This window comes from Alosa alosa, chromosome 8, assembly GCF_017589495.1.
Source record: "Alosa alosa isolate M-15738 ecotype Scorff River chromosome 8, AALO_Geno_1.1, whole genome shotgun sequence".
NCBI classification, from domain to species: Eukaryota; Metazoa; Chordata; class Actinopteri; order Clupeiformes; family Clupeidae; genus Alosa; species Alosa alosa.
Genome location: NC_063196.1, coordinates 16,529,962 through 16,542,907, shown reverse-complemented (window position 1 = coordinate 16,542,907; position 12,946 = coordinate 16,529,962). Strand labels below are relative to the sequence as shown.

Here is a 12,946-nt window from a genome sequence, read left to right as displayed (position 1 = left end):
TAGCAACAGAAAAAGAACTTGAAATCGGGCGCTGGCAACTGGCTACAGCATCCATACCATTTCCCGATCCCACCCCATCTCTCTCTCCCACTCAATTCCTGTCACACTTCACTGTTCTATTCAAATAAAGGCAAAAAACTAAAAAGAATATACAAAAAAGTACTTGAAATCAATAGATAAATCATGAAAGAATTATGCTCAACATTTTATAAATTTAAATCAGCTGCTCCAGACTGTATAAACTGTAAAGTCCTATAGAGTCATTGAGCTGCCCTATAAATGAAGTTAGAACAATCCATTATAGCTTCTTAAATCGACTTTGCTGTGTCTGGTCCTGTTTTCTGTCCTGTTTGTGTTTGTACTGTACTTTTTTCATGTGTCACATGCAGTTGGGTTTCTTTATATTTCACAACATACGTTGTCTGAAAAGATATATCACCACAGGGGCAAAAATGTTTCCTTTCAACATCTCGGCCTCGATTCTGCTCCTCAGGGAATAAACAAGAGGGAGAGAGAAAGAAAGAGAGAGAGAGAGAGACAGGGGAGAGAGAGAGAGAGAGAGGAAGAGAAAGAGGGAGAGAGAGACAAAGGAAATGAAAGAAAAAGGAGCGAGAGAGGAAGAGAGAAGAGATTTCCCCTCACCTCCACAGACTTGTGGAGGAAGCAGGGATGGAGGGATGGAGGGATGGAGGGAGGGAGGAAGGGAGGGAGGAGATAATGGTGGGGAGAGAGCGTGACAAATGGAACTCAATAAAGTGGTACCACAGGTTTGGGATCCTGAATCACTGCTGTGCGACATGTTGGGCAGTAGACATGTGTGTGTGTGTGTGTGTGTGTGTGTGTGTGTAGAATAAGAAAGGTGTTTGAATTTGCATAGGGGTATGGGAGTTAAATGGCACAGTGTGATGCTGTAGGTGTGTAAGGAATGGAATTTTGAGTTTTGAGTGGCTGCACCCCAAAGTGACCAGCTTTTGATGACCAGTCTGTGTCTGTATAAATGTGTCTGTATAAATATGTGTGTGTGTGTGTGTGTGTATGGATTTTCCAGAGGACTTTGTCCTAGGGGAGACGTTACCTCCTTCACCTTAATCAGCCAGGTCTCATTCCTTGAACCGTTAATGTTTGTTTGTATACATCTGTGTGTGTGTGTGTGTGTGTGTGTGTGTGTGTGTGTGTGTGTGTGTGTGTGTGTGTCTCACCAGTTGCACAGCTTCTGTTCCCCGGGCCTTGGCTTCTTTGGCGACCTTATCTGCTTCCTCGATGAAGTCTTTGATGTTGCTGTAGGCGTTAAAGGCCGCGGTGGCGTTGAAGGAAAGGTTCTTGGCGTCGGCCAGGATGCTGTAGATAGATAGATAGATGATAGATTGATACTTTATTGATCCCCATGGGGAAATGAAGATGTGAAGATGAGGGAGAGATATGGAGGACCACTGGGGTCAGTATCCTCTTCAGGAGATGACATGACATAAGGGTGTAGGGTGTGTGTGTGTGTGTGTGTGTGTGTGTGTGTGTGTGTGTGTGTGTGTGTGTGTGTGTGTGTGTGTGTTTAAGTAGAATGGGTAGGGTGTTTGTGTGGATGTGAGGATGACTGCTGAGTGAGAGTGTGTCTAGAGGGCCATTCTCTTTTCTCATATGTGCATGCCTGCTCTAACACACACACACACACACACACACACACACACACACACACACACACACACAAAACATTGTTGAGCACAGGGGAGTCTTTCAACTCTTCATGGTTGTTATTCTGCCTATTACGATGCCTGTCTCCCGACACAACAAGCCCTCCTACTCTCTCCTGATGCCTGGAGGGCCCTCACACACATGTGTACGTTCTCTGTTCCTCCTAAGGGGCCTCACACACACGTGTTTGTGTGTGTTCTCCGTTTCCTTCCTCCACGACTTCCCCCTCTGGCCAGGCCCAGCCGCTGTGAACCCGAGGCAAAAGAGACATGCTGAGGTGTAATGCAGCTGAAACAAACTGAAATGATCTCTTAGGCAAACGCCTTTCTGTAAGGTGTTCCAAACAGACGAACCTGCTTTTGAACATCCTACTCAGCATATTTTTAAACACTAAACAAACCAAAAGCACTCAATATGCTCTTCAGCAGAGAAATAGTAGTGTTGGGGGTAATAATTTATTATCCACTTGGCTTTTAAAAAGGTGTCCTAAAATGCGAGATGTGGATGATGAGAGCAATATTTTGGGAAAGGAGAACTCTTAAGCACGCTTCTCATTGTCGGGGGAGTGGGCCGACTCCTGATGGGAAAAGTGTGATAATGGATCTGAATGGAGAATATCAGCTATGCTTCTGCAGGGCATGGAATTCATTTAGTTGGGCACAACCTCTTACGTACTCTCTCTCTCTCACACACACACACACATACACACACACACTTTCTGATCAGTATTTTCTCTTCTCATACATACAGACAGACAGACAGACAGACACACACACACACACACACACACACACTTTCTGTCAGGTGTTGACAGACACACACACACACTTTCTTTTCATATTACAGACAGACGCACACACGCACGCACACAGCCCTACCCGTCCAGTATGGCGGCCGACTCGTTGAGCTGGGCGGCGTGCCCCTCGGCCCTCAGCAGCAGATCGGGCAGCGTGTTATCACTCAGGCCGCTGGTCAGGCGCCCCACCCGGTAGTCCAGCTGGTCATGCAGCGGGGTCAGCTCACGGCTCATAGAGTCCAGGTCCTTCACAGACACAAACACAGACCCAGACACACGCAAACACACACGTACACACGCTCACACACACACACACACACACACACGCGCACACACACACGCAAACACACGCGCATCACCGGCCGCTACACCACACGCCAAGACACACACACACACACTGCAAGACACACACACACGCCACACACACACACACACACACACACACACAAACACACACACACACACACAAACACACACACACACACACACACACACAGAAACATTTTAATTCGTTATTTGATTGATTCCACCAAACAAATTTCTTACAGAAAGCATTCAAATATGTTCAGAGATGAGATAGATAGATAGATAGATAGATAGATAGATAGATAGATACTTTATTGATCCACACACACACACACACACACACACACACACACACACACACACACACACACACACACACACACAGCTATACAGAGCCGTCAGGCTGGTAGGAGAATAAGAAGGCTGCTGGTGGGACAGGCTTCCTCCTCCCTCCCACCATTTGGGTTTACTTCTGTTTTAATCTCATCCACTACACTCATTGTACACTTTCATTTTTACCTTTCCTACACAACGTTCTTTATACTCAAACACATTTCAATCATTGCTATGTGTGGCCTTCCCATCATGTTGCCAAGCTCTGAATCAAACATCTAAGAATATAAAACCATAAAGAGTAATAAAAATCAATGCTGACTACACAATATCTGTGACGATGTGTACTACAATCAGTAATGGGGAAAAAATGAATGAGAGTTGACGTTTCATGTACAGTATAATGGAGATATATAGGCTGTTCTCTTACTGCTGATAACAGCTAGCAGTCAGATCATTACTGTGCATTGCTGTCGCTGTGGCAGATCTGTTTGAATCATTAGGAGTGTGAGTCAGTGAGCGTTGCTGCTGGTTCAGGTTTTGGATTATTATCCTGGAAGACCCCTAGGATCCAGGGAGACTCTGGAGGCAGACTGACTCAAAGAGTAAACTACAGGCTAATATCGCCAGGCGATAATATAGTCAGCCTGACTCTAGAGAGGAAGGGCATTCAGAGTGAGTAGGAAGCAGGAGGCAGGAAGGGTGGATGGACAGGACACACACACAGGACACACACACAGGACACACACACAGGACACACACGCCTCACATACTCACGCATGCACGCATACACACATGCGCTCCCGCACTCACACATAATCACTGCATGTAATGGAACACACACGTGCACGCACCTCAATCTCCTGGTTGAGGTTGTCAGAGAGCAGGTTGGCCTCGTCCAGCAGGCGTTCGCCCTCCTCCAGCACGGCCTCTGTGGCCTTCTTTCCGGCCAGAGCAGCCTTGTTCTTACGCTGGGTGCACACACAAACACACACACACACACACACACACACACACACACACACACACACACACACACACACAGTTACATACTAAGTTAATACTGAGATCCATAGTAGCAACTGCAATCAGAATCCCAGGGTCCTGAATGCCATGGTACTAGCATATGAAGGTCCTTGGAAAGGGGATGTTGTAACCAGGCCAAAGTCAACAGTTCAAAGTAAAGCATCTTACACCTAAGCATGCATTTTACACCTCCCTACACTTATTCAGCATGTAGGCAATTGAGGGTTTCGTCAATCAATGTCCACCTCAATCTTCAGGAAAAAACATCCCTTCATGAAAAAGCATGAGTATGTTTTAGCTCCTTGGCTAACCTGCAGGGCGTCCAGTTTGCGCTGGTTGGCGTCAGAGAGCCCTCCGGCCTCCTTGATCTTGTCCTGGGCCTCCTTGAGCAGCTCCTGGGTGTCGTTGAGCTTGTGGTGGTGGTCGTCCATCTTGCCCGTCACCTCGGCTTTCAGGTCCTCGGTGGCCTGGTGGGGGTCCCCGAAGAGACGCTTGACCTTCTGGTAGAGGGCCTCAGCAGCACTGCGGAGAGAGGAGAGAGATTGGAGATTGGGGGGGGGGCTTTTAAAAATCTCTTTATTGGAACACTGATGCCAGGGTGAAAACATATAAGTGAGAGAGAGGAGGAGGAAAAAGGAAAAGAAGAGGAAGAAGTAGAAGAAGAAGAAGAAGAGGAATGATGAGGAAGAGATGATAAACAATACATAGCAAAAATAAATAATAAAACAGAGTAGTCAACAGCATGTGTAATCATGTTTTAGAAATGCATTGAACTGGTATACAGTATGCATTGCATTGATATTTACATTGACCTTTGAGGATTGTGTAGATTAGTTTGTGGTGAAGATTATATTACTCAAGTAAACACGGAACTGCATTTTAAGTACACCAATAAGTATTCAGAAAACTGCTCTTGTTCAAAGCAATTATCGGGGCAAGGCATTGTTTTCGTAGTCTAAAGATGCAGTCTATCTTTTGTAAGTTTAAGTACTCAGTAGGGATTTAATCCCATAGCATTGGCATGACTGTTCATCATGATTTATGAGTGGAAATATAAAAACAGACACTTCCTGCCTGTCCAGTGTCCTCATCCTGACTCACAACGATATACTGTGCTGCAGACCATTAAAAAACTACACACAAACACAGCTTCACAATTATACATGTGTAAATACAATTTTACATTTATATATATATATATATATATATATCTTTATCATTTATAATGTTAGGCCTCTGTACAATCTACTCAAGAACAGAGGGTGGACATCTACTTTGTCAAAAAAAAAAAAAAATCAGACTTGCTTTGGCAACTTGCTTGCTTTTAAATGTCCATCTTCTGGCCACTAGATGGCTCTCTTTGCCCTTCAGAGGCTCTCGGGCGAGAATTCCATTTCTGCTCTAATTTGATTAGAGGGAATATTATTCCTCCTGCTCACCTCAGGCAACTTTTAATTAGTTCATTAAGATTTTTACATCAGGAATAAAAATAAGTCTCATAATTTGGTTGCAGTGCACTCATCCGCAAAAACGCTTTTAGTGGGAGCGCAAATATTCCGTGACATGCTCATGAAATTGTAGATGAAATAGTAGCTTAAGAACATATTAATAATTATTTAGTTATATATTATGACACATTAAAAGTGTACAGTGTTGAAATTAACCGGTATAAAATTGTGCATAAAAAACAGTACCTGTATTCTATCATGAAAAATGCTTAATTGTTGCCAGAGACTTTAGATCATCTCAGTTGATGTTAAGGCTGATGTCAAGTGACAGACACCATTCAGAGGGGAATTAAATCAAGGTCATGGATTTGGGAGAGGACTCCGTAGCAAAGGAACCAAAGCTTTGATTCTCCCGCTGCTTAAGAAAGCGCATTTGTTGGTGGAATGTGTGTTTTTTTCTCTCTCTTTTTCACTGAGCAGTCCTGGCCCTTTGTTGGTGAAAGCTCAGTGATGCTGGATGAACACTGATCTTTGCCAGGTGAATACCAAGCCAGTGAAGCCTAGCTTGTATAACTCTCACTGCTCAGCAAAATATCATAAATCATCATCCATCAAAACAGCCAAAGCTACAGCTTACTTACTCATCTTCAGTAGGCTCGGGGAGTCCAGTTTATTGGTTCTTGTAGGACACTTTTGTTTGTTCAGTGCATTGCTTATCCAAGAACAGTTTCTATGAAACTACCTACAATCTTTCGGGGGGAAAAATCCCAATCATGATCAAACTAGACCTAGTGAATAGGGTATGAAGTATGGACCTTTAGCTTTCAGACAGTTCTGTGCCTTCACAGAGAGTGTGATCTCTGGCTGAACTCATGAATTGGAGGCTGAGTCAGCATAAAGGTGCTGCAGACTCTAATGTAAGTATAACATGGATGCTAAATGGATTAAGTAATGAAATAGGTTTAAATGAAGATGACAGACTTAATTGGAAGGTTCAGCCATCCGTGACATATGCCAGGAAGGATTCCTATGAAGACATTTGGGATGAGCACTTCAGTGTGCATACAGTATCTGGGATGTCTTTTGAGTGCACATGGGTACTGTAGGTGTGAAAATGGTTCGATATGTAAAGTGAGTTTAGGGGAAGATGTCTTTGGAGTTGGTATCATATTTGTAAGCATGTTTGTGGATTTCTGTTAGTAAATATGCATGTTGCATTGATACATTAATAAACTGGAGGTTTGTACAGCATGTTTAATCCATAGAATAGCTTAAAGAGTTGTGTATGAGTGTGTGTGTGTGTGTTTGTGTGTGTATGAGTGTCTGAAACATGCGTGGCCCATGAGGAGCGGTGAGGCCTACCCGAGCTCGTCCTCGGCGATCACCTTCTTGCCGGAGAGCTGGCGCTTGCGCATCTCAGCCAGCATGGCCTCGATCTCACGCTGCATCTCGTTCAGGCTCTTCTCGGGGGCGCCATCGCGACGGCCCAGGGTGGCATTCAGGTCTTGAGCTTTATCTCGCAGGGCTATTGAATGAGACATACACACACACACACACACACACACACACACACACACACACACACACACACGCACACACAATATATGTAAGTACACATGCAATAAAAGCACAGCGAACCACAATCACAATCCCTTGCACGTAAATTGTTGTACATCAGACAACAAATATGATTACAGACACATACTAACCTTTCACTTACATAACCACAACACCACACACACCTTGGGTTGGGTAGAGTCTGTGTTACAGGTTTGGTGGCAAATTGTGTGCTAATATACTGATCTTTGCCAGGTTTGCCAGTGAGAAAGAGAGAGACAGACAAACAGAGAGAGAGAAAGAGGGAGAGAGAGGGGGACAGAAAGAATTGATGAGAGAAACAGAGAGAGAGACAGAGAGAGGGACAGAGAAAGGGACAGAGAAAATGAGAAAGAGAGAGACAGAGAGAGAGAGAAATCGACTGAGTCGGCGACAGCGAGGCTCTAGAAGCGTTTGAAGAGGAAGCTGCATATCATTACGAGCATCCTCATCTGAAGTCCTCGTTTTCCCCTCTAATTATTCACTGGCAGGCGACTGCCCTCAGCCTTGACGAGGCGGTCGAGGCGACGTTCCAGCGTGCCGACAGAACGCGTTTGCACCGTCTCCGATCTGAGGCGGCTGAAAGAAACGTGCGTCAGCGATTGTCTCTGCCGGTTCTCCGAGGGACGCGCCGCAGACGGAACCGTACTCCGCCTTGATGAACCCTCTTCCTTGATGAACCTTTTCGAACATGGGCCATTTGTCGAACATGTGTGTGTGTGTGTGTGTGTGTGTGTGTGTGTGCGCGCGCAACAAGGTCCCCACTTTGTGTGTCGCGGTGTAACGGTGTAGTCAGGACGAGCCGCCGTTCTGATGGGCTCAAAGGAAGGAGAGAACAAAGCGCGGCGCGACAAAAGAGGAAATGTGGCACTCTCCTCATCCAACCTCTTTCTTCCTCCTGCCTTTTGTCATAGTTAGCTTCCTCTGGCTCTTTTCTTCGCCCTCCTTCTCTCCACTGCGTGTTATTTTGTGAATCTTTCTCTCGCCTGCTCAGTTGTCTGGCTTTCTTTCAGGTGGATTCAAAGAAATTCAAATTCTGCTTGGCAGACTAACGTACTTTAATCAAATTAATTTGCCGCTTTGAAATCAAAACCCAATCAGTTCAAAGACGGTTATGCGAGGGATGGGGGTGAAAAAAAACATAAGTGAAAAAAAACAAAAAACAAGTTGCTTGCTGAATTCTAATTTAAATATAAATCATAAAATTGGAAATTAAAACAAAGCATAATTAGATGCATTCCTTAAAATCCTGAGGAGTTCAAACGTAAACTATTTAATATGATTACAAAGACAAAATATATGCCAATTACATCCGCTCAGCTCAAAATAATTACATAGTGCGTTTCAAAGGCAATTAAACTCTTTGGAACTGTGAGTCCATGGATAGACTCATCGGATACAGTCTCATTTAAACATTCCCCAGGTTTGTCTTGCAGGGGGAAGGATGACATGATGAATTACTTGATAAAGACAGCAACATGTCTCCTTGTTAATTTCACTTGACGAAGCATTACTCGTTTCGAGTAAACATCCATCTTAAAAAAAAAAAGGCCCTATCGGAGTGCGCAGCTGTTTGCATGAAATAATGTGAGATGCTAATTTGATACGCGTCCATCAAATGTGGTTGTGTGTTTTTATGTGTGCGCGAGTGTGGGTGTCAACATAAGGGCTTTGCTGTAAATGGTGTGTATATGCATGTATATGTGTGTGTGTGTGTGTGTGTGTGTGTGTGTGTGTGTGTGTGTGTGTGTGTGTGTGTGGTACAGTATGTGGGTGCCTGTGTCTAACTGTTTCTCCTCATTGGTGATATTCAGAGAATACTTATTCAGAACCACACACGCTGCTAGGACCCTGTATTGCAGCAGTCTGGGCTTGATCAAATTAAAGGCATAAAAAGGTAAAAAAAAAAGCAGTCTGCATGGTTAGCTCCCCCTCCTCCTTCTGCCCTATGCAGCATATCCAAACGAATAAGCCACCGAAATGAAACATAAATGTTCACCAACCCAAGGTCAAATGGGCGAAAGAGGTCAAACAGGTTTGCTTTGGTTTGGTCTACTCTCCAGTGTAGTTCAGTGTATATAATGGCTCAGCCTTGCCTCCAAAGCACCACCCACCCAACTCTCAGCCTTGTCATCTGAGCATTCTTCCATTGCAACGAGAGGCCATCTTTGATGCTTTCATGCTAGAGAATGCTGAGTACTGAGCGAGGCGTACTGTACCTTCGGCGGCCAGCAGCGTATCTTTGATGAACTGCTCGAGGTCCTTCGCTCTCTTGTGGGTGCTCTCGGCGTCTGCGTCCGTCTGCTCCCCATCAGCGGACACTTTAGTGGCCTGGAGGACCACGAAGGGAAATGGGGGAGGGGAAAAAAAATGTGTTCAGCTATTCACACACATCAATGTCACATACAGGCATACAGTACAAACATTCAAACACACGCTCAAAACACACAAGTACACTCAAATAACTAATATTTTTCTCTCTTCTCTTACATTGAAAACCACAGTAAACACACACACACACACACACACACATACTCTCTCTCTCTCTCTCTCACACACACACACACACACACACACACACACACACACACACACACACACACAAACACACACACACACACACACACACACACACACATAAGCTCTTGAGGGTGCATGGAAAGAATGCCATGCCTGAAAGGTATGTGTATGCTCTGAGTGAGAGGTAGGTGCCATAGCAGCGTTCCTCTGTCCTCCTTGACTACAAGGCCCTCTCCTTATCATGCGGCCGAGCTGGGATCAATGGAATTAATTCAATCTACAGTATGACACCCACAGCCACCAGAAACCTTGGCTCTGTATTTGCTCAGCGTTGATGTCGAGCCAAGTGCACCTAAAGTAAGGCTGGGCAATTCTGTAAACATTTTGTCGACATCATCTGTAACCTCTTGTGATAAAGCAAGTATTGTACAGTATGTCAGGTTGTGATTGGCTTTGATTGTGTTTTTAATATGTTAAGAATGACGCTCCTTATAAAGACTGTGATTAACTTGAATCTATGTAATGTATGTCAATTGTCGTGGAAGGTATTTCTTACAGCGATATTTTCATTTGTGACATTTTTGAGCAATTTATTGTATGTCATATTGTCTGGCCCTAACCCAAAGCTTGTCTTCTTTGCCCTACAGGAAGAGAGTTTTAATCATGTTAAGCAACACTGCACTGGTGATATTGACAGCATTTTCTTCTCAACAAAACACAGAGTGTGCATGTGTGTCTGAATATGACTAACTGTGTCATCATACTCAAAGCTTCCGTACTCATTAATTTCTGGTGCACACGATCGCAAGGGCCCAGCAGTGGATTGGTCTGTTCTTGATTAAGCTGGCTTTATACTGGCTGTAGATAATAACATCCACACAAATGGGCCACACAATATTCTTCACACTCCCTCATCTACATTAAAACCTAGACAGAATGTCTGTGCTCGGCCTATCACCTCAGCAATACTTTGAGAACATAATAGCCGCAAGCGGCAAAGAAAAAGGAAGTGATCTCCTCACAATATGTCATCAGGACACCTGTGAGTTCATGGACACCAAACCTGAAGTAAATCTAATGTAAGACTGGTAGAAAAAGCCTTTCTGTTGCCAGATGGTGGCGCTATGCCAGACTGCCATTTTTCATAATTATCATAGGCAATAACCTATGACGTTTGAGCCATGGCAATCACTGTACAGCCAACACAGTTACTGAATACTTATGCACCCTATATTTTAATAAAGAACATTTATTTATTTACGATACATTATTCATTCACAAGGAAAATTGGTGTCCTTAAAGGTTGGATTTTTCCTAATTTTTTTAATTGAGGCATTAAGATCCATTTCCAAAAGATGTTTTTTTTTATTCCTCTTTTTAGTCAACTTTAGCATGGGGCTGAAGACTTTCTATAAGCACTGTACAGTCTGAACCAGTGTAACCATGAAACACACAACTCCAACCAACCCCTACCTTCCCACTCCAACACCAAGCATGTTGTTTACGCCTGGACCACTCATTCGGCCTCTTCAGTTATTTATCAGACTCAGAACAGAGGAGCAAGACTGTAAAGCTCACCTTGACACCTGATGAAACACCTTTTTTCTCCGGCTACAAAACCTTGGAACATAGGCTCACCTCCAGAAACACAGTCCCATAGAAACAGAAACCATACTGCATAGAACTTCAATCGGTTTGTTTACACAAGAGTGCATCATCAGGTCTTGGCGCAGTGATGCACTGACTAGGCCTCTACTCACTTCGGTGAACTGTGTGTGCGAACACAAACCTAATCTGAAGTGTTTGTGTACTTTGTACGCATACACGTGTGTGTGTGTGTGTGTGTTTGTTTATCTGCCTCACCCTGCTCCTCAGCTCGTCCATCTCGGTCACCAGGCTTCCTAGGTTGCTGTCGGCCAGCTGCAGCAGCCTCTCTGGCGCCCTCTGTGGCGAGAGCATGTGCTGCAGGGGGGACACACGAATCACAAGCAGGCATGAGGAGGCATCTCACACACACACACACACACACACACACACACACACACACACACACACACACACACACACACACTCACTCACTCACTCTGACAGATTCATCTGACAATACAAACACATCTGGGCCAGATCCTGTTTGGAGAGCACAAAAGTGATTAGCCTATGCCAACCAAAGTCTGACGAGAAACGTATATTACCCAGGGCATCTTCACTAGCTGCCACTGACAGTGGGGCTGGTCTTTATTTGGAGAGTAACACTGGTATGCATTAGGAGAGAGATGGCACTGATGGAGTTTCAGAGTTGACAGACTGCATCTGGCTTATGCAAATCATCTCAGTCCCATATACAGCATACAGAATGATTCACCTATGGAGTTATATTCAAACAAGCTTGCAAATGGCTCCTTAAGGTAGGGGTAGGACAGTGGATGGGATACATGTTCAACTGGATATGAAAGGCACTTCTCTAGTTCTAGAGCTGTAAAAGTCCAGTTCAGAAAGTAAAAGTCCTACCATGTACTGGTTCTACCTGTGCGCTTAACACAGGTGGTTTCACTAATTAGCTGATCTACCTGGCTGAAGAGTGGTGGTAATTACATTCAGCTGGTTTTGTGAATGGTTGGAACAAATATATGTGATAGGGCTTTTACTTTCTGCAACCAAACTTTTACACCTCTGTCTAGTTCAGATAAATTGGACGTGGTCCCATTCAACTCATTCAATGTCAAATGTTTGTTTGTTTTTTTTGTTGAATAAATATATGAAATCTTGAAGGCAGGTTTTTAGGAGAGTCCTGTTGACAGAGGAGGGATTCGTTAGGAAGACGTGATTGAATCAGTGATGTTTTTGTCAGGACTGATCTTATTCACTCTGAGCAAGTAGCTTCCTGGTATCACTGATATTAGGTGCTGAAAACCAAGACAGGCCATGGCAACACACACACACACACACACACACACACACAGGGGAACATCTCTTGTTCAGCAGCACTCAGAGAACCGGCTCCATCCATCAGAGGGAAGCTTGGCAGACTGACAGCCCCACTCAAGCCGTCTGCAAAGGGCATCAGATCCCCAGGACACCCCCACACACACACACACACACACACACACACACACACACACACACGATACCTTCATCTTCCCCACTATTCACTTTCACCATCTCTCGCCCACACACACACACACACACACACACACACACACACACACACACACACACACACACACACACACACACA

The 12,946-nt window shown here is 44.4% G+C and overlaps 1 protein-coding gene across 10 annotated transcripts in view; it reads right to left on the bottom strand.

The window, feature by feature from the left end:
- lama2 (laminin, alpha 2) overlaps positions 1-12,946 on the bottom strand; it is a 153,165-nt gene that overhangs the window by 26,759 nt on the left and 113,460 nt on the right. For all 10 annotated transcript variants that reach the window (XR_007194299.1, XM_048250074.1, XM_048250077.1 and 7 more), the window contains 7 exons: positions 11,575-11,673; positions 9,411-9,522; positions 6,958-7,120; positions 4,459-4,669; positions 3,976-4,092; positions 2,565-2,728; positions 1,200-1,338 (listed from right to left, as the gene is read on the bottom strand). Coding sequence is in view for 9 of the 10 variants with exons in the window: in XM_048250074.1 (XP_048106031.1) it covers positions 1,200-1,338; positions 2,565-2,728; positions 3,976-4,092; positions 4,459-4,669; positions 6,958-7,120; positions 9,411-9,522; positions 11,575-11,673 (1,005 nt within the window). In the remaining variant the exon portion in view is untranslated. The remainder of the gene's footprint in view (positions 1-1,199; positions 1,339-2,564; positions 2,729-3,975; positions 4,093-4,458; positions 4,670-6,957; positions 7,121-9,410; positions 9,523-11,574; positions 11,674-12,946) is intronic.